The 24,254-nt window shown below is 54.6% G+C and overlaps 1 protein-coding gene across 3 annotated transcripts in view; it reads left to right on the top strand.

Moving 5' to 3' along the window:
* The window catches only part of Hmcn2 (hemicentin 2), a 140,500-nt gene that overhangs the window by 76,645 nt on the left and 39,601 nt on the right, over positions 1-24,254 (top strand). For all 3 annotated transcript variants that reach the window (XR_005877070.1, XM_013124789.3, XM_040745007.1), the window contains 24 exons: positions 2,033-2,190; positions 3,297-3,420; positions 3,873-4,048; positions 4,623-4,719; positions 4,845-4,964; positions 5,958-6,119; positions 7,422-7,703; positions 9,231-9,392; positions 10,057-10,170; positions 11,166-11,252; positions 12,305-12,496; positions 12,997-13,167; positions 13,293-13,406; positions 13,881-14,023; positions 14,535-14,685; positions 16,198-16,416; positions 17,727-17,840; positions 18,184-18,371; positions 18,848-18,944; positions 19,798-19,959; positions 20,079-20,192; positions 20,972-21,171; positions 21,678-21,759; positions 23,028-23,159. Coding sequence is in view for 2 of the 3 variants with exons in the window: in XM_013124789.3 (XP_012980243.1) it covers positions 2,033-2,190; positions 3,297-3,420; positions 3,873-4,048; positions 4,623-4,719; positions 4,845-4,964; positions 5,958-6,119; positions 7,422-7,703; positions 9,231-9,392; positions 10,057-10,170; positions 11,166-11,252; positions 12,305-12,496; positions 12,997-13,167; positions 13,293-13,406; positions 13,881-14,023; positions 14,535-14,685; positions 16,198-16,416; positions 17,727-17,840; positions 18,184-18,371; positions 18,848-18,944; positions 19,798-19,959; positions 20,079-20,192; positions 20,972-21,171; positions 21,678-21,759; positions 23,028-23,159 (3,561 nt within the window). In the remaining variant the exon portion in view is untranslated. The remainder of the gene's footprint in view (positions 1-2,032; positions 2,191-3,296; positions 3,421-3,872; positions 4,049-4,622; positions 4,720-4,844; positions 4,965-5,957; positions 6,120-7,421; positions 7,704-9,230; positions 9,393-10,056; positions 10,171-11,165; positions 11,253-12,304; positions 12,497-12,996; positions 13,168-13,292; positions 13,407-13,880; positions 14,024-14,534; positions 14,686-16,197; positions 16,417-17,726; positions 17,841-18,183; positions 18,372-18,847; positions 18,945-19,797; positions 19,960-20,078; positions 20,193-20,971; positions 21,172-21,677; positions 21,760-23,027; positions 23,160-24,254) is intronic.

Here is a 24,254-nt window from a genome sequence, read left to right as displayed (position 1 = left end):
CAGCGATGTAGGGCCTTTTCCAGAACGCTTGGGCTTCAGTATGGCCTGCGGGTCAATGGTGAGTGGTCAGGAATGTAGGGCCTTTTCCAGAACGCTTGTTTTCTTTCCATTCATCTAGTCTTCTGACCCTTGTCTACTTGTTTTTCATCTTTAACTTATCTACCCAGTCACTCATCTTGGTTTTTCAGGACAGGGTTCCTCTGTGTAGCAGTCCTGCCTGGTCCTGCAGCCATTCAGTCCCAAATAAACACACAGAGGCTTATATTAATTATAAACTGTTTGGCCTATTGCTCAGGCTTATTACTAACAAGCTCTTACAACCATGTTTAGCCCCGTGGCTTGGAACCTTTTCTCAGTAAGGCATTCTCATCTTTCTTCCTCTGTGTCTGGCTGACGACTCCTCTCTGCCTTCTTCTTCCCAGAATTCTCCTAGTCTGGCAGCCCTGCCTATGCTTCCTGCCTGGCTACTGGCCAATCAGTGTTTTGTTAAAACCAATACGAGTGACAAGTCTTTGCGGTGTGCAAGAGCATTGTTCCACATCACCATTCCACATCTGTACGTCCATCCATCTACCCATCTGTCATTCACGCTTATGTCTTCACATTTACCCATCTACTTACCTGCGTTTCCATCCACTCACCCATGTATCTACCATATACTTTTCCATCTGCTCAAATATTTGCTATCTGCCCACACACCATCCACCCCCTTATGTACCCATCCATTTACTCATACGCCTGCCTATCTACCCACCCACCTATCTACCCACCAATTAATCCTTCCATTTACCCATCCACCGTCCATATACCTACCCACTGAACCACCATTCACCCATCTGTCCATCCACTCATACATTCATTCATTCATCTACCTACACATTTACTAACCAGCAAGCCGGCCTCTGTTGTTCATTCATATAAACAATTAATTGTCCATTCATTATCTGGCCATCCATTATTCCAGCCATCCATTTACCCAGCCATCCAGTCTTCCGTCTGTGTATACAAATATCTGCCCATCCATCATTGATGTGATTTCTATCCATCAATCCTGTGCCCAATAGATCATTGATCTATACCCCCATCTAAGCTACAGAGAGGTAGGAAAGGAGGCTGGGTTTTGAGTGAATTTCCCTGGGTCCATGTGAACAAATATTAATACATCCCACATAGAGCCCCAACAGCAGACCAAAGGAGTGATTCCACCCAAGTCTAGGTTGGGGAAACAATGAGTTTATTGGGCTTGCTTACAGGAGTATGGGTGAGGGGTTTCTCACAGAAGTATGGATGACCCCCCAAACAAGGATATCAGCAAAAAGCCCCATCTCAAAGGTCGCATGTGGTCTCACTTATGTCAGTCTCTTACCTCCTACAGCACCTCTAGCACCCCCAGAGACCATGTGCAGCTGGAGGGGGGAGAGCAGCCTTTCCCACCTTCTCCTTTAGTGAGGGAACCCCAGAAGGCCCAGTCGTCTCAAACAGGAAGTCACAGCTGCTCTGGTGAGGATGGTAATGGTCATGGCATGCATGGAGGCCAACATTGCCCAACACCGGGCATATCTAAGAGGGGGATCGGGGTGATGGTAGCCAACTAGAGCTGGACCGCTTGGGTCTCCTGGGCCATGAGAGAGAATAGCTTTTCTCCCGAAAGCCTCCTGGATACAGTGGGAACGTTAGCTGTGGTTTTTTTCCAGGGTGACAGTGTTACACGTCTGAGACCTGAGTCAGGAAGACCCTCAGCTCTTGCTTCCCATGCAATCCCCATCCCAAGGCCTGAGTTCAAGTGTAGTGTTTGCCACATTCTAGCTGATGAGCCTTGGGCAGGCGACCTCCCTCCCCTCGCTGAGCCGCGGTTTCTCATTAGTAGAGGCCCCTGGCGTTGCTGACACAATGTCTACGGCACGCCCGCCTGGGTTGGAATGCTACACCCGTGCTTTGGTTTGTGACTTGTGTCCCTGAAGGTACACCACCCCGCGTCACCTGAAGTGGAGCTCAACTCTGTCCCTTGCTTCCCTGCCACCCATCTTTGCAGTGCCACCCCGAATCACCCTGCCACCTAGCCTGCTGGGCCCAGTACTACTTGGTACACCCTTCCGTCTAACCTGTAACGCCACGGGCACCCCCAGCCCCACGCTGATGTGGCTGAAGGATGGAAACCCTGTGTCCCCTGAAGGCACCCCTGGCCTCAAGGTCAGTAGCACTGGGTGGCCCCTGAGCAACCTCTTGCTGGCAGCAGAGGTCAGGCCCTGGGAGCCCAGGGTGAGAGAGAGGCAGGATCCCTACTCACTGAGATATGCTACATGCCACCAATGCAAGCCAAATAATGTAGCCTGGAGTGTCTTGTAGCCACACTGAAATGAGGAAAAATGTAGCTAGCTATGATGGTGCATACCCAAACCCCCAGCACTCAGGAGGCTGAGGCAGGTCATGACTTCAAGACCAGGCTGATCAACATGGTAAGTTCCAGGCCAGCGCGACTACACATCAGTCTGTCTCAGTCCTCCCTCAAGAAGAAGTAATGAAAAGGGCTGGCATGTAGCAGTAGGTAGAGCCCTTGCACGCCATGCAAGAAGCCCTGGCTCCCTCCCTTAGCACCGTATAAATTAGGCACACACTGGAGTCACAGCACTCAGGGGGTAGAAACTGGAGGATCAGGGTTATTCTCTGATATGTGAAAAGTTCAAGATCAGCCTGGACTATGTGTGATCTTCCCTCAGAAAGAAAGAAAGAAGCAAACCAATTTTTGTCTCATTTCTGAACCAGTGTCTCACGATGTAACCCTGGCTGTCCTGGCACCCATTATGTAGTATGTAGAGCAGACTGGCCTTGAACTCACAGCGATCGATCTGCCTGTCTCTGCTCCCCTAATGCTGGTTTTAAAGGTGTGCCATACCTAATGCATGGCAAAGGCAAACCAAATTTTTATATTATCAAATCCAATATCAGAAAAAGTTCTTTTTGTCACCTGACCAGTGTAAAAAAAAAACAATCACTCACGAGACATCCCGTACTCCTGTTTTCACACCAGTTCTGATTATGTGTTTGATAGCCTCCTGAGGTCTCTGGGCTTCACACGGCAAGCAGCCACTGGGGTGGACAAATGGCTCCAAGTGGCTCATCTAGAGACAGAACTGCCACCAGCCAGTGTGGTCTTGAGGTTCAGGGGTGCGGCTTACGGCTCCCCTGCCTTGGAGGACCCCCAGGGGGTCTGGGACAGGATTCAAGTGGGTGTGGTACCAGGCTTGCTTGTCAGGGCAGGAACTGCATTTGATATGGACTTCCCTCTGTGGGCACAGATCTTCCCTGGAGGCCAAGTCCTCACTGTGGCCAGTGCCCACACTTCTGATGCGGGCAGCTACTCCTGTGTAGCAGTAAGTGCTGTGGGCGAGGATCGTCGGGACATTGTCCTGCAAGTTCACAGTGAGTCTCTAGCCTGGAGATGGGGGGTCATGTGCCCGGTCAGGGCAGGGGAGCAGATGGAAGAAATGGGAGTTACCACCTGACCTGTGGTCACCTGTCCCGGGGCATGAGCGTCCCCGTGGGTGGGCAAGTGGCAGGCAGGTGACTCTGCTCTGCCAGGGGCTCTGTGGTTAGGGCAAGGGGCAAGAAGCATGGAGCTACAGGGTTGGGACACTATGCAGAGTCATGAAGGAAGTCCGGGGTTCTCTGGCGCCCACATTGGGGCTCAGCGGGTCAAGGCACCTGCCACCAAGCCTGTAAAGCAGGATTGAGGTGGTGGGCCTGGGTTGGATGTGACTCTTGTCCCCTGGAGTTTGCCCTTGGCCTCGGGAATTGGCCAGGCCACCTCGATTGTGGCCTTTCCTGGTGTCCTGTCACTCACCTTAGGGGTTCCTTTCTGTCTGCACCCACAGTGCCCCCCAGCATCCTTGGAGAAGAGCTGAACGTGTCTGTTGTGGTCAACGAGTCGGTGGCACTGGAGTGCCAGAGCCACGCTATGCCGCGCCCTGTGCTTAGATGGCAGAAGGATGGGCGGCCCCTGGAGCCTCACCCTGGCATCCGCCTCTCTGCAGACAAGGCCTTGCTGGAGGTGTGCAGCTGTGCAGCTGTGCAGCTGTGCAGCTGTGCAGCTGTGCAGCTGTGCAGCTGTGCAGCTGGCTGCCCTGGGGGCAGGGCTCATGGGTGTCCCAGGTCCCTGGGAGCAGTGCTCAGCTCAGTGTGAGCAATGAGCACCTATCAGGAGACAGAGCCCTCAGAGTATCCCCAGCATACTGGTCGCCCCCTCCTTGCTCCACCCTCCCCACCTGGTGATACGACCACTCCCATCTCCAAGAGCCACCCTTTGATCTCCTCTCCTTTCCCATCCTTCTTCAAAGCCACGGTGCAGCCTCGCTGGCCCCGGGTCGGAGTCTGACCCCCCTTACCCATCGCAGGGTGAAGGGCTGGGGTGACTGGCTCACCACGTGCCCAGCCTCGGCAGATCTGGTGTAGAGGAGCCGGGAGGGTGACTTCTAGGAACCTCTTGATGTCCCAGCCTCACATTCCATGGGGGAGATCGAGGCTCAGTGAGGTCACATGACACGATGGCAGTGACACAATCCGCCTAGGGGTGATGCCCGCCGTCTCTGCTCGGCTCACTGACAGCTGCCTTTGCTCTTGGCCAGGTGGACCGAGTGCAGATGCGGGATGCAGGCCACTACACCTGTGAGGCTCTGAACCAGGCGGGCCGCTCCGAGAAACACTTCCACTTGAATGTCTGGGGTAAGGGTCTCCAGGTCCCCTCCCCCAGGGCTGGCTTTCAGGTCCCGGGAAGAAGGGATACCCACCTGGGCCCCAGAACACAACCCTCCCTGCCCCTCCCTCAAGTTCTGTCTGCTCTGAACCAGTTCCTCCAGCATTCCCCTCAAAGGAGCCACACACGCTGACGGTGAGGGAGGGGCAGACTGCCAGACTGTCGTGTGACTGCCAGGGTGTTCCGTTCCCCAAGATCTCATGGAGGAAAGACGGTAGGACGGCTGCCCTTACCTCCCCCAGTGCCCCTCACCCGGTGCCCCTCACCTGGCGCCCCTCACCCAGCGCCCCTCACCCAGCACCCCTCACCCAGCGCCTCAGTGAGGTCATGGATTCCCAGACCTTAAATGGGAACCAGCCGGCTACAGAGGGCTGCTTTCTGTGGCCTCTCTGCTCTGTTCCCATCTGTAGACCCCTTCTAGCCTGTGACATCAGGCTGTTCTTCAGGCCCCAAATCCCTGTCACTTCTGCCAGAACGACCCTTCCCCAAGCCCTGGCTAGTCGGGGCCTCCCCCCATGGCTGTCTGTCTGTCTATCCTGTCCTGTCAGTCTGTGAGCCATATGAGGCAGTTTTGGCCACTGCTGAGTTCAAAGACCAGAGCCTAGTGCAGAATACTGTGAGGGTTTCCCTTAACCCACATATGGGAAGCAGGTCAGACAGGGTTTTTCCTGGGACCCAGGAAAAACAAGCAAAGTGAACCAAGTGCTACCCTCACCTGGGTGTTCAGGTGACAAACAGAAAGTGAGGGAGTGACTCTGGGCCTTAGGGATGGAGTTACAAAGGGAAAAGGCCTGTGTGGCCAGGATTTGGAATTTTAAGGTGTGTGGCTGGGATGTTTGACCCAAGATGAGGGAGAACCCTGAGGACAGAGCAAGGGGAAGCAGAGGCCTTGGTAGGTGCAAAGGCCCCGGGGCAGGAACAAGCCAAGCGTACTTTGTGAACAGTGGAAGGGTTCAGTATGGCACAGTGGGAAATGGTCCACAGAGTGATGGGGACTAAACTGGGGGTCATTGCAGGGTAGGTCATGCTCATAAGTCCAAAGTTGGGAGTATGGTGGCTCAGAGAGATGCCAGGATCCAGGGATGGTTTCCTGGAGGAGGTGTCATATATTGAGCACGTAGAGGATGGAGCTAGTGGTTGGGAGGACCACTGTTCCTCATGAAAGGACCTCAGGTCCCTGGATCAGAACTCTTTCTCGTTGCCCCAGGCCAACCCCTGCCTGGGGAGAGGGATGGCCTGGAACAGGTATTGGCAGTAGGGAGGCTGCTGTACCTGGGACAGGCCCAGTCATCCCAGGAGGGGACATACATCTGTGAATGCAGCAACGCCGCTGGGACCAGCAGCCAGGAGCAGCAGCTGGAAGTTCTGGGTGAGCCCTGCTGGGACTGGGGGGTAATCGGTGAGCCCTGCCGGGACTGGGGGGCACTGGGTGAGCCCTGCCAGGACTGGGGGTCACTGGGTGAGTCCTGCTGGGACTGGGGTCACTGGGTGAGCCCTGCCAGGACTGGGGGGCACTGGGTGAGTCCTGCCGGGACTGGGGGCACTGGATGAGTCCTGCCAGGACTGGGGAACCTGTACATGATGAATGGATAGAGCTGATGTCTAGACCACACACGGGTGGGAACAGCAAGGCTGGGCACTTGCTTGCTCTTCTAGTCCAGATTCTGCACAGGAGAGACAGCAGGCCCTGTGTGCCCCCATGGCCTAGCAGGAGGGAGCATGCCTTGACATGGTTGGTAACTAGTTTGCCCAAAGCTCCTATAGATTCCACGCTGGTGGCATGAATCCTGCTGGAGAGATGGCTCGGTAGTTACCGTGCTTGCCATGCAAGCATGAGAACCGTAGTTTGGATCCCAGAGCCCATGTGAATGGCAGGGAGGCATGGCAGTCCACTCGGGTCCTGGCTTGGAAGGCAGAGGTGGGATCCCCAGAGTGAGCTGGCTGGTGAGACAAGCTATGTCGGTGAGCTCCGGGTTTGATTGCGAGGACCCTGCTTCAATGCGTGAAGCGGAAGAACAACCCAGGATGATTTCGTATGCAGACCTCAGGCTCCCACATGCACACACATGTGGATGTACATAAGCAAACATGCTACATGCACACACACACACACACACACACACACACACACACACACACACACACATTATCCTGACCTTGTAAAAACCATGCTAGCGGGACTGGGGACATTGCCTAGTTGACAGAGCGCTTATCTAGCATGTGATCCCAACACTTGGGAAAGGAAGTTCAGTGTCATCCTCAGTCACATAATGAGTTCAAGGCCGGCCCTAAGCTACATGACACACCAGAAGTGCTAAAAAATGAATCCCAGAAAGGTCCTGAGCACTGTAGTCCCTATTTGCGAGGCCAAGTTCAAAGCCAGCATGGGTAACTAGGGACTCTCCAGCCTGTGAGACTGAAACCACACAGACTAGGAATGGTTAAGTCTGTTCCCCAGGGAGCAGCCCACCTAGGTCCCCAGTGTGTCTGAGAGGTTACTGGTGGATACAGCTGCCACTCTGCCACAGAGATGGAAAGGCCACGGTCACACAGCTTGTAGCACAAGGAGGAACATAGGCCTGAATGGCTGTGTCCACTGAGACCCTAGCACCAGTCACCCCGCTGCAGGAGGCCCTAACTACTTCTGCTGATACCCTCCCTCCCACCGCAGTTCCTCCTCAGGTCGCTGGCCCTCGGGAGCCGCTCACAACAGTCTCCGTGGTCCAGGGTGGAAACGCCACCCTTGACTGTAATGCCACAGGGAAGCCCCTGCCAGTGGTGGCATGGGAGAGGAACGGTCAACCTGTCCTGATGGGGCCTGGCCTGTGGCTTCAGAACCAGAACCGCAGCCTACACGTGGAGCAGGCACAGCCCTCCCAGGCTGGTGGCTACAGCTGCGTGGCTGAGAACACAGCTGGCCGTGTCGAGCGGAGGTTTGCACTGTCTGTGCTGGGTGAGGACCCGTGGCCTGTTGGGAGGATGGAGCTCTGGGCCGGGCGAGAGTAGGGTCGGGCAGTCTCCTAAAGCCATGCCACAGACAGCATGGTGCCTCTTCATTCCAGGCTCGGATGAGGGCTGCCACTGGGGACCGTGGCCAGCAGGGCCCTCCTGGGGGCCGTTCTCAAAACACACATGTCCTTCCATCTCTGCCGTGTAGGCTTTCCTCCGCCCTGTTCCTGGCAGCCCACGTTCTGTGTGGCTCATGTGATGTTCTTGGGGGATGGGGTAGGAAAACCAGGGAGACCGTACACATTACAGAAGAACCAAGATACCTGTTTTGGGGAGGTGGCCTTGGGGCTGCCGCTGAAATGCTGAATAGGAGTTGAGTGTCTGCTGGGGTTATGGGAAGAGTGGGGTGCTGGGGTCCATTATCACCCTTGCCATGTACCTGGATCTATTTCAGGCGGAGGGCGTGTAGCCCCGGAGAAGTCTGGGGAAGGGGTAAGCGTGGCGAGCTGGGAAGGCTCCTCCCATCAGGTCCCACTTCCCTGGGGTTTTAGGCTTCCTGTGCCTCATCACCCCAGTGATTGAAGGTGGTAGATCTTTCCAGAAAGGCAGTATTGCCGCTTCTTCCGGACCACAGATTGGAGGGTGGATGTGGGCTCACTTTTGCAGGCATTCACCCTGCTCAGCTCCTACCCCATAATGGGTGCTGGACTATGGGATTCTGTGCATTTGACCAGGTATATCCCAGTTGGAAGGGTATGTCTAGCATTCTACTGACAAAGTCCTGGGTTCCACGACCAGAACTGAATAAACCACGCACTGTGGCATACCCCTGTCACCCAAGCTTTCAGGAGGCGGGAGCAGGCAGATGAGGAATTCAAGATCATCCTTGGCTATATAGTGTTGTGGAATATTATTTTAAGATGTGTTACATTTGTTTATGCCTTGGAACATTTGTTTTAATTATGCAAAAGATGTGTTGCATTCTTTTATGTTGCATCTGTTTTAACTCTGTGAAGCTGTGCTACTTGGCCTGTCTAAAACACCTGACCGGTCTAATAAAGAGCTGAACAGACAATACCAAGGCAGGAGAAAGGATAGGCAAGGCTGGCAGGCAGAGAGAATAAATAGAAGGGGCTATAAAAGCTGGGCACTTACAAGAATTAAGTTTCCATGTGTGATTATTTGGGAGCCAGGTGGGCGGGCCTCCAAAAGAGTCAAAGAATAAAAACCAACCAATTACAACATAGCAAGTTGGAGGCCAGTTTGGGATACGTAAGACCCTATTTTAAAAAAAGGAATCCTGTCCATATCCCTCTGAAAGGGTAGGGAAACTGAGGCCTCAGATTCTGATCCCAAAGCCTACTGTGGCCACATCAAACCCCATGTAGGTATCACACCTTTGAGGGGAGCAGCTGGGACCCCCCTCCCAGTCCTTGATCCCTCCCAGTTCACGAGAGGAGTCCCTGGGCAGACAGAGTGGAGTAGAAAGGAGTGCCTGCCTACACTCTGAATGCTGCTCTTCCCTGTTTAGTACCTCCTCAACTCGCCGGAGACTCACTGACGAATGTCACCGCTACCTTGCACGGCTCCTTGACGCTGCTCTGTGAAGCTACAGGGGTCCCACCCCCCACAGTCCAGTGGTTTCAGGAGGGACAGCCAATCAGCCCTGGAGAGGACACCTACCTCTTGGCAGGTAAGGCACTAAGCAAGAGTTTGCTTCAGGATCAGTCTATCTGTTAGATGTCTGTGACCTCTGACCCTGAGCTGCCAGGCCTGAGTGACCCATTAATTGTGTGGTTGCAAACACATTTCCCACACACTTGGTAGAGGTCACCAGACGCATTGTAGAGACAGGAACACAGAGACTGGAACTAGGCTGAGCACAAAGGGGACTGGCAATCAATTAGTAATGTCTGCCATGAGTGTAGGAATAGTGGTGATGATATGTGTGCATGTTATCTGGTCTTACAAGATCTGTGGTTTCTCTTTGAGGAACTAGCTATGCTTCAAAGATCCCTGGGAGAAGAAGCATCTGTGTGTATATGGCAGGTGGGGGAGGCTCTTGGGACAAAATGAGCATCTGAAATAACCAGGACTGTGTACCTCACTGTTGTCTCTTAGCCCTAGCCCAGAGCCACTGAGAGCCAGAATGTCAGTTCCTTATTGCCATAGCAGGTCCTCAAGTTTCGTTAGATATTGTGCTCTGTCTTTCTGTCTGCTCTCACTGCTTCAGATGCCCTACTAGAGGAATGGAACTCTGGGAGGCAGATACTTGTATATTAATTACTTGTATGTTAACGTTTGATATCACGAGCTGGGAGAGGCTGCTGAGCTTATACCGTCTCTTCCTTCCGCAGGTGGCTGGATGCTGAAGATGACCCCAGCCCGGGAGCAGGACAGAGGCCTCTACTCCTGCCTGGCCAGCAACGAGGCTGGGGAGGCACAGAGGAGCTTCAGTGTGGAGGTTCTTGGTAGGACACAAGTCTTTGTTCTTAGGAGCATCAGGAGCCTCTTCCCGCCGGGGCGCTTCTGGAGAGGGCAGAGATAGAGGAGGCTGGGCCCTGTTTTCCTTGCATCATCAGAACCTGTGCTCTGGGGGTGGGGAGACAGTCAGTCAATCAAACCTCTGCTGTGGAAGTGTGAGGACCTGAGTTTGATCCACAAATGCCGAGTAAAGGAAAAAATGATCTGGGTGTGCTGGCACTCCCTCAGAATCCCAACACTTAGGGATGGAAATAGGAGGATGCCTTGGGTTCACTGGCTGGCAGGCACAGCCTGCTTGGCAAATTCTGGGCGAGAGAGTCAGAACATTTTGGGTTTTTAAGGTGAATGGTTGCTGAAGAATGACACTTGAGGGTTATCTTTGACCTCCTTATGCACATGCGTTCCTACACACATGTGAACACACCACACATTCACACAACATTCACACACACCATACACACCACAAACCACATGCACCACACACACATGCACACACACCATACACACATACACCACAGACAACATACATAGGCATACCACACATGTACCTCCACACACATACATACACCACACACACATACACACTCCACACATGCCACATACCATACACATACATATCACACACACATATACACACCCCACACACCCTACATACCTCATACATACACACCATGCACACATACATACACACACACACACACACACACACACACACACACACACACTATACTCAACCTGCCCTGATATTTTCCAGAAACAGTAAGGATTAACCCAAAATGAGGGGAGCAAATATCCTCAACCCCACGCTTACTTGTCTGCTCACAGTCTTCCCAGAGAAATTCATTAAACTGACTTCTGGGTAGGAGCAGGCATGGGGGAAATGGGGAAACTGAGGCACAGGAAGCTGAGCTTTCTGCTCCATGGATGGATAGCCTGAGTGGTCTATCCAATTGGAAACTGTTTGCCTTCCTCCTCCTCCTAGTTCCTCCCCGTATTGAAAATGAAGACCTAGAGGAGGTAATAAAGGTGCCCGAGGGACAGACTGCCCAGCTGGTGTGCAATGCCACAGGTGAGGGCCACTGGATGGCAAACCTGGCTTAGCCGATACCCAGCCCCAAGGCTGCCCACCAAGGATCTCTACATTTTTGCTCTCTACATCAAGACCCAATTGATGGGCACTTGCTGAACACAGTCACCTGCCAGAACCTTCCATGGGGCCTCTTTGTCTGCTTCCCGAGCCCCACTACACTAGGACTTCCCTGCCCCTGCACTGACCACGCAGGACCATACTGATCTGTGATGTCCCAGCTCCTCTAGGACCCAGACCCTTGAGTCCATGGCTGCCCCGCTGCCTGGAAGGCTAGGCTCCCTCCGATGCTTGAGGGTTGGAGGGTGGGTGGATGTGTGTCTGGATAAAGAGAAGGGCAGTGAATGAGTGGGTAGGGACACAGACAGATGGGTTTTTGAATAAAGATGATGGGTGAATGAAAGGATAGGTGGTAGGATGTGGCTAGTATGTGGGTGGAAGGATGGATGGATGGATGGATGGATGGATGGATGGATGGATGGATGGATGGATGGATGGGTGGGTGGGTGGATGGATGGGTGGATGGGTGGGTGGATGGATGGGTGGGTGGGTGGGTGGATGGGTGGGTGGATGGGTGGGTGGGTGGGTGGGTGGATGGATGGATGGATGGATGGATGGGTGAATGGAAGAGTGGATGAATGAGGAGATAGATGGATGAATGGATGGATAGGTGGATTGACAAGTGTGCCTTAAGTGGGTAGGAAGATGGATGGCTAGGATGGTTCATGGGTAGATGGACAGAAGGATCCAAGCGTGAGTGAGCAGTAAGGTAGGAAGACGGATAGATGGCTGGATAGAAGGGTGGACAGATGAAAGGAAAGGTAGATAGATGAATGGGTCTTGCCTGTCTGTACCAAACTGTCCCTGCCCAGTCCCCAGCAAGCAGCTGAGTTCCAGATGAAAGGCCCCGGGATTTCCTGCTGTGCACCCTGAATGGGAACAGAAATTCCACATCTGTCCTGGCTGGAGTCACCTCTCACCCCTGAGCCCATCTGGTCTGAGCTTGCTGAATGATCTGTCCCCTCTTCACATAGGCCACCCGCCACCAAAGATCACATGGTTCAAAGATGGCCAGTTCCTGGCTGTTGGAGACCCCTATGAGGTGTCCCCAGATGGGACCTTCCTGTGGGTCTCCCAGGCCAATCTGTCCAGTGCTGGCCACTACTCTTGCATCGCTGCCAATGCCGTGGGGGAGAAGACCAAACACGCGCAGCTCAGTGTCCTGGGTGAGTGCTAGGCTTCCCCCAGCCTTCCGGGGTTTCTGCAAGCAACCACTGTCATTCCTTTTGCTACTCCAATGGTGACAGAAAAATCAAACAAATAGCAACCAGGTGTCACATCTCCATGGCAATCCCAGCTGGGGACCAGGCTTTCAGCATAGCCTTTCCTGGGATAATTCATGACCAAACTATAACAGTACCCACTGCAGGAGCAGGAAAAGGAAGTTTTGAATCCAGGAAGCAGTTAGCCAAAAAGACCCCCTCCTCAGCAGAACCATGAAGGTTTAGGTTGAATATCGAGTCAACACTGAAAGGCACCCCAGAGACTGACTATTCATCTTGTAGTGTGGCTCTGGGGCGGAGGAGGGCGTGGCCTCCCTGAGCTTCCATTCCCCATCTTCAGCACACAACTGCAGCACCAAGGATAAGCCTGGGGTCCTAGCTGTCCTGGTCCTGGGGTCCTTGGGCCCAGGGCTAGACCAAGGCCTTTCTGCTGCCCCTCACAGTGGTTCCCACCATCCTGGGAGCACCCGAGAATGCCAACGAAGAAGTGACTGTCACCATCAACAATCCTATTTCCCTGATCTGTGAGGCACTGGCCTTTCCATCTCCCAACATCACCTGGATGAAGGATGGGGTGCCCTTCAAGGCCTCTAAGAACATTCAGCTCCTCCCAGGTGATGCCCCTGGGGTGGGCTTTGAGAAGGCAAACTGTGACCTGTCCCCAGGCTGGGTCAGTCTGAGCTCATGTGTGGGCTGAAGCCCTGTTTTGGGGTAACTCTGGCCACGGCTCCCCAAGCAGGTACCCACGGACTCCAGATCCTGAATGCTCAGAAGGAAGATGCTGGCCAGTACACCTGTATGGTCACCAACGAGCTGGGGGAGGCCACAAAGAACTACCATGTGGAAGTCCTCAGTGAGCTCCCTTCCGTCTCTGGGACAGCAGCTGGGCAGGCACAAGAGTCCTGGTCACACTGGGGACCTGGGGCACCTTCCTGTGGCTATTTTCCCTGAGAGTCATAGGCAGCTGGGGGTGGGGGTGGGGGAATCTGTCGCTCCCCATTCTTGCCTTGGTGATAGTGTTGAGACTCTGCTCATGTCGACCCCATGCTCCCCAAGCCCCGGCTTCCTGCCGCCACTTCTGGTGTGGAGACGCAACCTGGGGTCCCTCAGTTTGACACCTGGTCCTCTCCAGAGGCCACTCCAGGAATCCTCCGCTTCATAACCCCTGGCCCTTAGCCCTTCCTCACCCTAAGTGGGTACAGATGGGTTCCCACCCGGAACCCTATTCTACCAGCCTTGTTAATCATTAGGGAACCGCCCCGGGCCAGCGGGTCGGGGTCTCAGGCCCCTCCCCAGGCCTGCTCCTCACACATCCTGTGGCTTTCAGTTCCCCCTTCCATCTCCAAAGATGACCCTTCGGGGGACATCAGTGTGAAGGAAGTGAAGACGAGGGTCAACAGCACCCTGACCCTGGAGTGTGAATGCTGGGCTGTGCCCCCGCCCTCCATCAGCTGGTACAAGGACGGGAGGGTGAGTGTGCAGGACCCCACGCAGCCTTACACTCTCACCTTCCGAGGCCCGTCAGATCTTTCCAGAAAGAAGAGCCCTGAAGGCACCTAGTTTGGGCTTGACAAAGTCACTGAGTGGTCCCATCACTTTATATTATGGTCTGATTTTTATTTGTTAAAATGTGGAGTCAGAGGTGGCGCACGCCTTTAATCCCGGCACTCGGGAGGCAGAGGCAGGTGGATCTCTGTGAGTTCAGGGCCAGCCTGGTCTACAGAGTGAGTTCCAGGAGAGCCAGGGCTACACAGAGAAATCCTGTCTCAAAACACACACACACACACACACACACACACACACAGAGAGAGTAGGGTGTGCAGTGACACATGCTTGTAATCCCAGCACTTAGGTAGCTGAGGCAGGAGGGTTAGAGGAGGGTCAGGAGTTCAAGGTCATCCTTGGCTGCATAGTTGGAGGTGGGCTTGGACTACATGAGGCCCTATCTCAAAACAAATAAACCATCTCCATTCTCCCCCAGCCTGTGACCCCCAGCCAGCGGCTCCATGTCTTGGGGGATGGGCGGCTGCTCCAGATCCAGCCCACACAGGTCTCTGACTCTGGCCGGTACCTGTGTGTGGCCACCAATGTGGCTGGTGAAGATGACCAAGACTTCAACGTTCTCATCCAAGGTGCGTGCCACTGTAGGGTAGGCAGGGTGATAGCAACCAGTAGGCCCTAGGACAGGATACTGGGCATTTGTTAGTATTCAGGAATCTGTACTGGCCTGTCCTTGGGATTCTGACAGGATTCCCCCTCAGCTGCAGTCACTAAGAGCACCACCTGTGCACATTCACTATGTTCCCTTTTTAAAGGGCCCTGCCCACCTCCCATCCCTCTCTCTCTCTCTCTCTCTCTCTCTCTCTCTCTCTCTCTCTCTCTCTCTCTCTCTCTCTCTCTCTCTCTCTCTCTGCTCCTCTATCTCTCTCTCTCCCTTCTCCTCTCCCTCTCTCTCCTCTCTCCTGCTGCTCCTGTCTCTGGAGGCTGGACTCCTCCCTTCCCATTCCCCTTTTTATGATCTCTTTCCCTAATAAAAACCCCTCTGCTTGAACCCTGTCACATGGCGTCTTTCTCTCGCATTGGCACTGGCTGGGCATCAGGAGCCCTGCACCAGCTTTTGGCAATGAGACACACGGGCATTCCCGTAGACCATCTGTCTCAACGTCTCAGAGGCAGAACAGTTCTGTCTCCTGTGGTTAAGGAGTGAGTTTCAGAAGAGGGGGCTCCTGACCAAATCAAGATTGAGCGGTCAGGAGGCAGGTAGGGAAGGAAGCAGGGAAAGGGGGGACCGAGAAAGGGGCGCAAGGGACTGGGGGGAGGCAGGGAGGGAGCCTGGGGGGCTGGAAGACAAGTCGAGCGAAGGAAGGACAGGGTTTTACCACACAGTGCTCTGCAGTGGCCTGGTTAAAAAAGCATATTTTCTCCTCTGCCACCGGTGACCCTCAGCCTGACTCTGTCACTCACTACTGGGCTGCATGACCTGGAGATGTCTCTGGTCTCCTCTGGGCCCTGGCTTCATCCTTTGCAAAATAAAGGTGTTCTAAGTCAGGGTGGTGCACTCCTTTAACCCCAGCGCTGCAGGACAGAGGCAGGAGGATCTCCGTGAGTTTGAGGCCAGCCTGGTCTACTAGTGAGACCCTGTCTCAAAGAAAGAAAAAGAGAAGATACAGGAAATCTGACTAAAGCAGGTGACCTCGGCTCTTTTGGGTCCTAACTGCTGAGGGCATGATGCCTCTGTGTACCAACAAACAAATGTGGGCCGAGGCTTGGCACCTGCCTAGCGTCCTTCAGAAAGCATTCCGTGTCTCAGAGTCATTTTGCCTTACTGCCTTTGGTTCTTTTGAGCCAGTCCAGGCTGGCCTGGCGTTTGTGACCCTTTTGCCTCAGCCCCCTAAGTGCTAGGAGGACAGGTGTGACCACCACACCCAGCCACCAGGATTCTCTGAGGTCAGTTAGAGGTGAGCTCCTCAGGGCAGGGGGTGTCTCCTGATGCTTACATGGCAGCTTCATAGGCTGGGGAGTCAAGAAAAGAAATGCCTTGATGGCCTGCAGGGTGTAGCTTGTGTGGCAGGGTGTGGTAGGACCTCCCAGTAGTGAGCAGCTTTAAGCCTTTATTCCTAATGGCTTGGTCTCCCTCTACGCAGTGCCCCCCATGTTCCAGAAGGTGGGTGACGTTGATGCAGGCTTTGAACTCCTGCCCCGCGAGGAGGAAGCCCAGGGCAGGGTGACAGAATACCGGGAGATCGTGGAGAACAACCCAGCCTACCTGTATTGTGACACCAACGCTGTCCCACCACCAGAGCTCACCTGGTACAAGGAGGGTCAGCCACTATCAGCTGCAGATGGGGTCTCGGTGCTGCAAGGTAGGCTGGATGCTGCCTGCAATGTGACCTCAGGTGGCGTGTGTGACAACTCCAGACCTCCACCAGAACTTACAAACAGAGAGTAAAGGTTGTGTGGGGTTGCTAGTTTTTGAAACAAGCTTCCCAGCCCAGGCCAGAGCCTGTACCTGCTTGGGATCTGGCCTGGAACACTCAGGAAAATGGCACGAGCCTCTAGGGAGAGGTGAGTCTCTTTTTGTGAAGGACTAGCCAAGCATGAGAACCCAAGTTCAGTCCTCAGAACTCACAGCATAGCTAGGAGTGGTGATCCCAGCACTGGAGAGGCGGGCTTGCTGGAGGTGGGCAGGCAGGAACCTGGAGCTTGCTGGAGAGGCAGCCAGGCTGGCTTAGAGATGCCTGGCTTTCCTTGGCCTGCCCTGCCCCCGCCACAGACCACTGCTATTGCTGTTCAGGGCCCCACTGACTGCGCCAAGGAAGCTGGGTGGTCTCCTGGCCCAGCATATGCATGGTGGCCTGCCAGGTCCAAACCAGCGCTGGGGCTGGGTGGGGGGCCGGAGGTCAGTTATGACCGCCTCTGATAAGCTCACCTTCTGTTAATCTAGACTCAGACTCAGTCATGGGTAGAACCCTAATGCAGACCCCAAACACAAGCTGACCCCAGCTACCAGTTAATCTCTGATCCTGGCCCACATGTATTAGCATTGACCTCCAACCCCACTCCTGACCTCTAACCCTGGCTACCAACCCTGAGCATGTTAAAGATGTGGTCACAAGCTGGACGCTGATCTCACCTGAGTCTCACTGTGGCCTTGGCCTCCCCCCATGGCTTTGCATGTCAGTAGACCTTGTTTCTGACATGGTCAAGCCACCCACAGCCTTGGCTGATGACTCCCACCTGGAATCCTTAGCACACAGTGACCCTAGGTGGAGACCAGGCTCTGCTTTTGGCTGCCTCCTAGTCACGAAGGGCCCCAGGCAACTTCCCCTGCCCCCAGCTGCCATTGCCCTAGAAGCTACCCCTGCCTCTGAGAATACCTCCTCTTGGATTTGCCCAGCCAGCCGACTACACCCTCTTGTTAACCCTGCTGGGAGCTTCATTTTTCCTCATCTGTGAGGTGCGCTACCAACAGAACCCACACTGTAGGACCTGTACCTGAGACCTGGCACACAGCAGGCCATTAACTGCACACGGACTTGACCCTCCCTTGGTCTCTGATCTGGGTTAGACTGGATCTCTTCACTTCCCAGATGAGGCGGGTGACTTGGGGTCCCTTGCTCTAGATCCAGGGCTCTTGTCCCTGAGCTCAAGCCCCTGTCCCGTGTCCCTGCAGGAGGCCGAATCCTGCAGCTGCCCCTGGTGCAGGCAGAGGATGCGGGCAGGTACTCCTGCAAGGCTTCCAATGAGGTGGGCCAGGACTGGCTGCACTACGAGCTGCTGGTGCTGAGTGAGTAGCTCTGGCCAGGAGGGACAGGGAGGCTCTGGTCCCAGAGAGGCCTCCTTCTGAAGGCCCCCGGGGAGTGGGGAGTTCAGTTCCTCTCTTCTCCTTAGCTCTCTGTACTAGGATTGCAAGCCTGGTCTCTGACGCCAGGCAAATGTAGCTTTAAAGTCCTAGATACTCACTTTATTACTGTGTGACTTTGAACAAACTCCAAAGCCCAGAATTCTTAGCTGTTCCCAGGCCTGAGAGATTTAGTGAGGAGGGCCGGTACCAAAAGCTTCCCTCATTTCTACCATGTTCTCTCCTAGCCCGACACCTAAGCCATGTCTCACTCTCCTCTCACACACAGCACCCCCGGTGATCCTGGGGGACACACAGGAGCTGGTGGAGGAAGTAACCGTGAATGCAAGCAGTGCCGTCCGCCTGCAGTGCCCAGCTTTGGGGAACCCAACGCCCACTCTTTCATGGTTCCAGAATGGGCTGCCTGTGTCCCCCAGCCCACGACTGCAGGTCCTGGAGGAGGGACAAGTCTTACAGGTAGGAATAGACCCCTCTCGGGGTAAAGGCACAGGGAACTAAGCGACATCTGGTCCATCAAAGGCCTATTAGAATATGGGGGTGTATCCTGCACAGCAAATGGCCTCTGTGAGGAGCCCAGCTGGTCATGTAGGGCTGCCTAGTGTTGACAAATATCAGTCACTCCTGCCAAAGCAGGAGCACATGTGCCCCACCCAGAGCCACCATGCCATTCCTGACCACCAGGAGGAGCTAGACATACACTCCCGAGACCAGCCCCCACATGGCCTTCTTGTCCAGGTATCTACAACCAACCAATACCAGTCTCCCACCCCGAAACACCTCCCTCTGGACAGGCCTCAGAGGGACTGCTCCTGGTCACTGTGAGCACCCGTGGCCCACGTGGCTGCTCCTGTCAGTGTGGGGATGAGCGTGGAACCCCTGGATCCACTCAGAGCTGTCCGTCTTGGCCTTGGCACTGCTTTCTGTATCCTAAGGTTTCCACTGCGGAGGTGGCTGATGCAGCCAGCTACATGTGCGTGGCAGAGAACCAGGCGGGTTCTGCAGAGAAACTCTTTACCCTCAGGGTCCAAGGTGAGCTGGCTGGGAGGGGCCTCTGTGTGTCCCTCGCCTCTCCTGGAGGGTATCCACCACCTACACTCAGAGTGCAGGGGTTCCAGCTTGGCCCCAGCCACATACCAGGACAGAGAACATTTGGGAGACTTTAGTCACATTTGGACCAACCTCAAGTGGCCGGGAGCAGCTTTGGGGGGGAGGGATGTTGAGGCCTCAGTTTTGGGGGTACTCTTCCGAGGCCTCAGCTTTGAGGGGGTATTCTTCCGAGGCCTCAGCTTTGAGGGGGTACTCTTCTGAGGCCTCAGTTTTGGGGGTGCTCTTCTGAGGCCTCAACTTTCAGGGTACTCTTTTGAGGCCTCAGCTTTGGGGGGGTGCTCTTCCGAGGCCTCACAACATCATTAATGAGCACTCGCTCTGCACCTGACGTGTATCTAAGGGACTCCTTCCAGAAGGAGTTGGCCTGGCTTTACAACTGTAAGATTACTCCTAGGGATAATACAGGTGAGAGGGTCTTATCACCCCACATCTGCTGTTGACCTCTATGTCGCCATGAGCACAGATGTGGGAACAGCTGCATCCCCGAGTATGGATGGGACGGTGCCACATCCTCAAAGTCACAAACTGAAGCCCAAATAGCTATCTGCGTGCTGCCGCCAACAGCTGTGTGGCTTTGGGAGAATGCACTGCCCTGCTCAAGCCACTGTGCGCTCTTGTGCAAAGTAACTCTGGCTTGTGAAGCTTGCCCTCCGCGGGCTGTGTGGAGACCCTCCAGAGGTGGCTCTGGAAGCTTAGGCCAGTTCCTTGGTGTGTCTCCCCCACCACCCTGGGTCTGTGCTTCCCAGCGTAACCTCTCATTCCTGCCTTCATCCAGTCCCTCCACAAATCTCGGGCTGGCACGCTGACAAGCTCACCACCACCCTCAACAGCAGTGTCTCCCTCACCTGCGAAGTCCATGCTCACCCAAGCCCTGAGGTCACATGGTACAAGGATGGCCAGCCTCTCTCCCTGGGACAAGAGATTTTCTTCCTTCCTGGTTGGTAAACTGAGGCTATGGTGGGAAATTTGAGATGTTGTCCCAAACCTGGGATGGGGCTGTTCAAGTGAGAAGATTGGGGTCCTATGGCTGCTGGTGCAGGGGTCCTTGTTCCGCAGGTACCCACACGCTGCGGCTGGCACGGGTGCAGCTGGCTGACTCCGGAACATACCTATGTGAGGCCCTCAATGCTGCAGGCCGGGACCAGAAGGCTGTACAGCTCAATGTTCTGGGTGTGTGCCATCTTCTGCTCTTCCCATGAGGCCCCAGGGAAGCCCTTGTCCCCCTCACGGGATCCTGTTTAAGAAGCACAGTGTTGCATGGAGGTTCAATTACGGTCTCAAGAGTTGGATACACCGGGGTTTGATGCAGCCGTGCACGGGCTTGCTCGGTGACCTTGGGCTAAGTGTCTCCCCATCTCTGAGCTCCAGGCGTCCTGTCTTTAAGGTGACAATCCATATGAAGATGGCATGAAGGGAAATGCAGCCCTTGGCCCCCCTGTGTGGCTCACAGTCAGCTCCAGGGGTGGCCAAGTTGAGGGAGCAGAGCAGTGGCAAGCCCGAAGAGCTAGGCCAGGAAGGTCCAGGATTCTTGGCCTGTAGCCTGTGACGGCACTCTGGAACCCCTGGGGGAGAGCTGGCCTGCAGTGCCAGCAGCCAGGGCTCTCTGGAAGGCTCTTTTCCGTTCTGGGGCAGGTTCATTCATTTGTGAATGCGTAGCTGAGGGCTCACAGCTGGGTGTGGGTGCCTACATTAGTGTCAGGGCTGAGGGACCACCATGGGGGTGCATTGTCTAGTCAGGAGATGAAAAGGAAGCCTGCTGTCAGCATCTTTCCTGCCGTCTAGGCACCAGGCCATCCGTGGCCACCAGTACGCTCTGGTTGGCTTCCTCCAGAAACCCTGGGTCAGTACTCGTCACTGGGTCAGGACTGCCATTTGGTCCATTTATCCATGGTGGCTTTGGGGCTATGTGGGCCAGGCCATGGTGCCTCACTGAACTCTTCTGCCCTTAGTTCCTCCCAGCTTTAGACAGACTGGAAGCCCCCAGGAGGCCGTTGTGGTCAGAGCAGGAGACAGAGCCATACTGAGCTGTGAGACGGACTCACTTCCAGAGCCAGCTGTGACCTGGTTCAAGGACCAGCAGCCCCTAGCCCTGGGGCAGCGGATTCAGGGTCTGCAAGGTGGACAAAAGCTGGAAATCATGGACTCACAGGTCAGTGACCGTGGGCAGTCTTGACAGTGGACACGGAATTTCTTGACTCTAGAGGCCTGGGGAAGGAGGTGGGAGGTGTGTGGTAAAATTTGGGGGTATCATCTCCTTAACCCAAGTAGATGATGCACACCCCCTTGAAAGTGACCTGGGAAAGCCCGAGGCAACTGAGAGCTAGACCCCAGTCCCAGCTAAGGTCTGCCTCGCAGTGGCCTTGAACAGAGCCCTTCCTCACGGGTGCAGGTCAGCCTCTCAAGTGTTTGTTGAATGAATGTGTGTCTCTCCCCTGGATGTTCCCTCTGGGCTCTTACCTTCTGACCCAGCTCCAGGCCCACAGCAAAGGGCAGACTAGGGACTACTGGGCAATTCTGCACTCCTGACCTCCAGGGTCTCTGCTTCCTAAGACTGAGAGAGGCCAGCGGAGCCTGTCTTCCATAGCTCCCCAGACACAGCCACTCTGTCTGGGGGATCTGCTCCACACACCAACCCCATGTGCTCTTCTGTCCCAGGCATCAGATAAGGGAGTGTACAGCTGTAAAGTCAGCAACCCAGCTGGAGAGGCCACCCAGACCTTCGTCCTCGCCATCCAAGGTAAGCCCGGCCTAGACCCCAATATTGTAAGAACAGAGCCTTTCTTGGCTCTCGAGAGTTTATCTTGGGGAAGCTAGAGTCCTGGAAAAGCTAACAACCCCTGAAGTCACTCTAGAACAATAGTTTTAGTGTTCCTGTCTCATGAATTCAGAGTACAAACTTCACAGACTCTAGAAGGTGAGTTTTAGAGTTTATTTTACATTCACAGGTGGGAGAGACAGACAGACAGACAGATAGACAGACAAGGAAGCCAAGCTCCTGTGCAGTAAGAGTTCTTCCCAGGAAACAGAGTACCACTGAGGTGCTAGTATGGGTCTTTTTAAAGGACTATGGCAGAAATTGAATGAGACACAGGGAGGGGTGAGCTAGCTGGTCAGTCTGGTCCTTTCTCCGTTTTTGTTACGTCATCATGTACAGTTTCCAGGTAAGGGTGAGCGGTCATGAGGAGCCAGGACTCTCCTGGCATCCCTGGCCTCCAGCAGGGACATTCTTGGAATCTCTGCTCTGAGTGAGGTCCCTGTCTCTCCTTGTTAGTTCCTATCCTCTGTCAGTCACCACCAAGCAGCTCCCTCCCAGGGCTAAGTGTACAAGATCTGGGATTTTAAAAACCAAGAGGCAGATGGGAACATAGCCCAGAATCAGGGCCCGGTGCATGCCTGTAATTCTGCTACGTGGGAGGGAGGTGGAAATGGGGAGTCAGGAGTTAAAGGTATGTAAACTACATCCTTAGGTGGACCAGACTGGGCTACGTGGAATCTTGTCTCAAAAAACCAACCAAACAACAGCAAACACAGGATTCTTCCTGTGACATGCTTTGAAGGACTTGGTGGGACAATTCTGTTGCTCTGTCTACCCAATTTCACACACAAGTGGGGCCTTATCACTGGGCAGGCTGACGGCCCTAATCCGCCACATAGATCAGGCACTGGGCAGGCTGACGACCCTAATCTGCTGCAGAGATCAGGCACTGGGCACATGCCTTGCAGCCAGGTATTGGGGTGAGGGAAATCTAAAAGATCGGACGCCCCGAAGGATTGTTGGTCTGTGAGCCGTGTGTACTTACTGTCTGCAGGCTAAGGGAATCGTCTGAAGCTCTGCTTTGTAGATACTTTGAGATATTCAGCTGTGGCTTCTAGTCCCATCTGTGACTAAAAACAGCTCTTGCCTCTGTCAACAGCAGGGGGTAAAATAGAAACCCCCAATCTTCCTGAGAGGAAGAAGCTAGGGAGCAGGGAAGAGTGCCAAAACCTGCCTTCTTTTTCATGCAGTGCCCCCAACATTTGAGAAGCCTGAGACAGAGACAGTGAGCCAGGTAGCTGGGCGGCCCCTAGTCCTGGCCTGTGACGTGTCGGGGATCCCGGCTCCCACTGTGACTTGGCTGAAGGACAGAATGCCCGTGGGTGAGTATGTGTGTCCTGCTTGGCGTTTGAATGCGAAACGCGTCTTCATTCAACACAGCAGCAACGAAAAGGCCGGGAGGGTGCCGGTTATTAATGTTCCTGTCACAAACCAGGGGCTCAGGGACTGTGGTGGCTCACACTCGAAACCCCAGCACTGGGGAGGCAGCTGAAGGACGAGAGGGTTTACTTCTGCCAATGGTTCCAGAAGCAGAGTCCATCGTGGCGGGCGGGGGGGGGGGGAACCGCAAGCTGCAGGCATGGTGCTAGGAGCAGGAAGTCGAGAGACCGAATCTTCAGCTGCAAACAGGAAGCAGAGAGAGTGATCCAGAAGTGGGGCAAGGCTAGGAACTCTCAAAGACCACCCCCAGCGGTGGCTGCCTGTAGCCTTCCCAAATACCACCACTAACTTCTCAAATACCTGAGCCTGTGCCACATATCCCCAAGTTCTCAGCTAGACTGGACTACATGAGATTCTCTCTCTCTCTCTCTCTCTCTCTCTCTCTCTCTCTCTCTCTCTCTCTCTCTCTCTCTCTCTCTGTCTCTCTCTGTCTCTCTCTGTCTCTCTCTGTCTCTCTCTGTCTCTCTCTCTCCCTCTCCCTCTCCCTCTCCCTCTCCCTGTCCTTCTCCCTCTCTTTGTCCCCCTGCCTCTCCCTCTCCCTCTCCCTTTCCCTCTCCCTCTCCCTCTCCCTCTGCCTCTCCCTCTCCCTCTCTTCCCTCTAGCAAAGACTGGCAGTATGGTAGAAACCCCACGCCCATTTGCCTTCCAATGTTTTTTATTGGCCACTAGAATGAACTCTAGTGTGGAGTCCTCTGGTGTCTGTACCATCCACCTGGAAGACAGGAGGCTATTCAGGCCTGGTTATCCCGGGCTTGGGTCTGGCCTTGACCCCTGAGCTGCTCCTCCGTCCAGTCAGGCCAGAGCTGACTGGCGTGGGTATCCCTTCTAAGCTCCCTTCCTTATCCTTGCCCTCACTTGCTAGGTCAGTCTGTGGATAATAATCCTGTCAGCTGGTAACTCCTATGGTGCTGTCCACCACAGCCCACAGGTGCTCACCCAGGCTGAGCACCTCTGCCCCCTGCCAGCGCCTGGTGAGG

Source organism: Mesocricetus auratus, unplaced genomic scaffold (genome assembly GCF_017639785.1).
Source record: "Mesocricetus auratus isolate SY011 unplaced genomic scaffold, BCM_Maur_2.0 Super-Scaffold_100004, whole genome shotgun sequence".
Classification (NCBI taxonomy): domain Eukaryota; kingdom Metazoa; phylum Chordata; class Mammalia; order Rodentia; family Cricetidae; genus Mesocricetus; species Mesocricetus auratus.
Note: the sequence above shows the minus strand (reverse complement) of the source record. Positions and strands in the feature narration are given on the sequence as shown.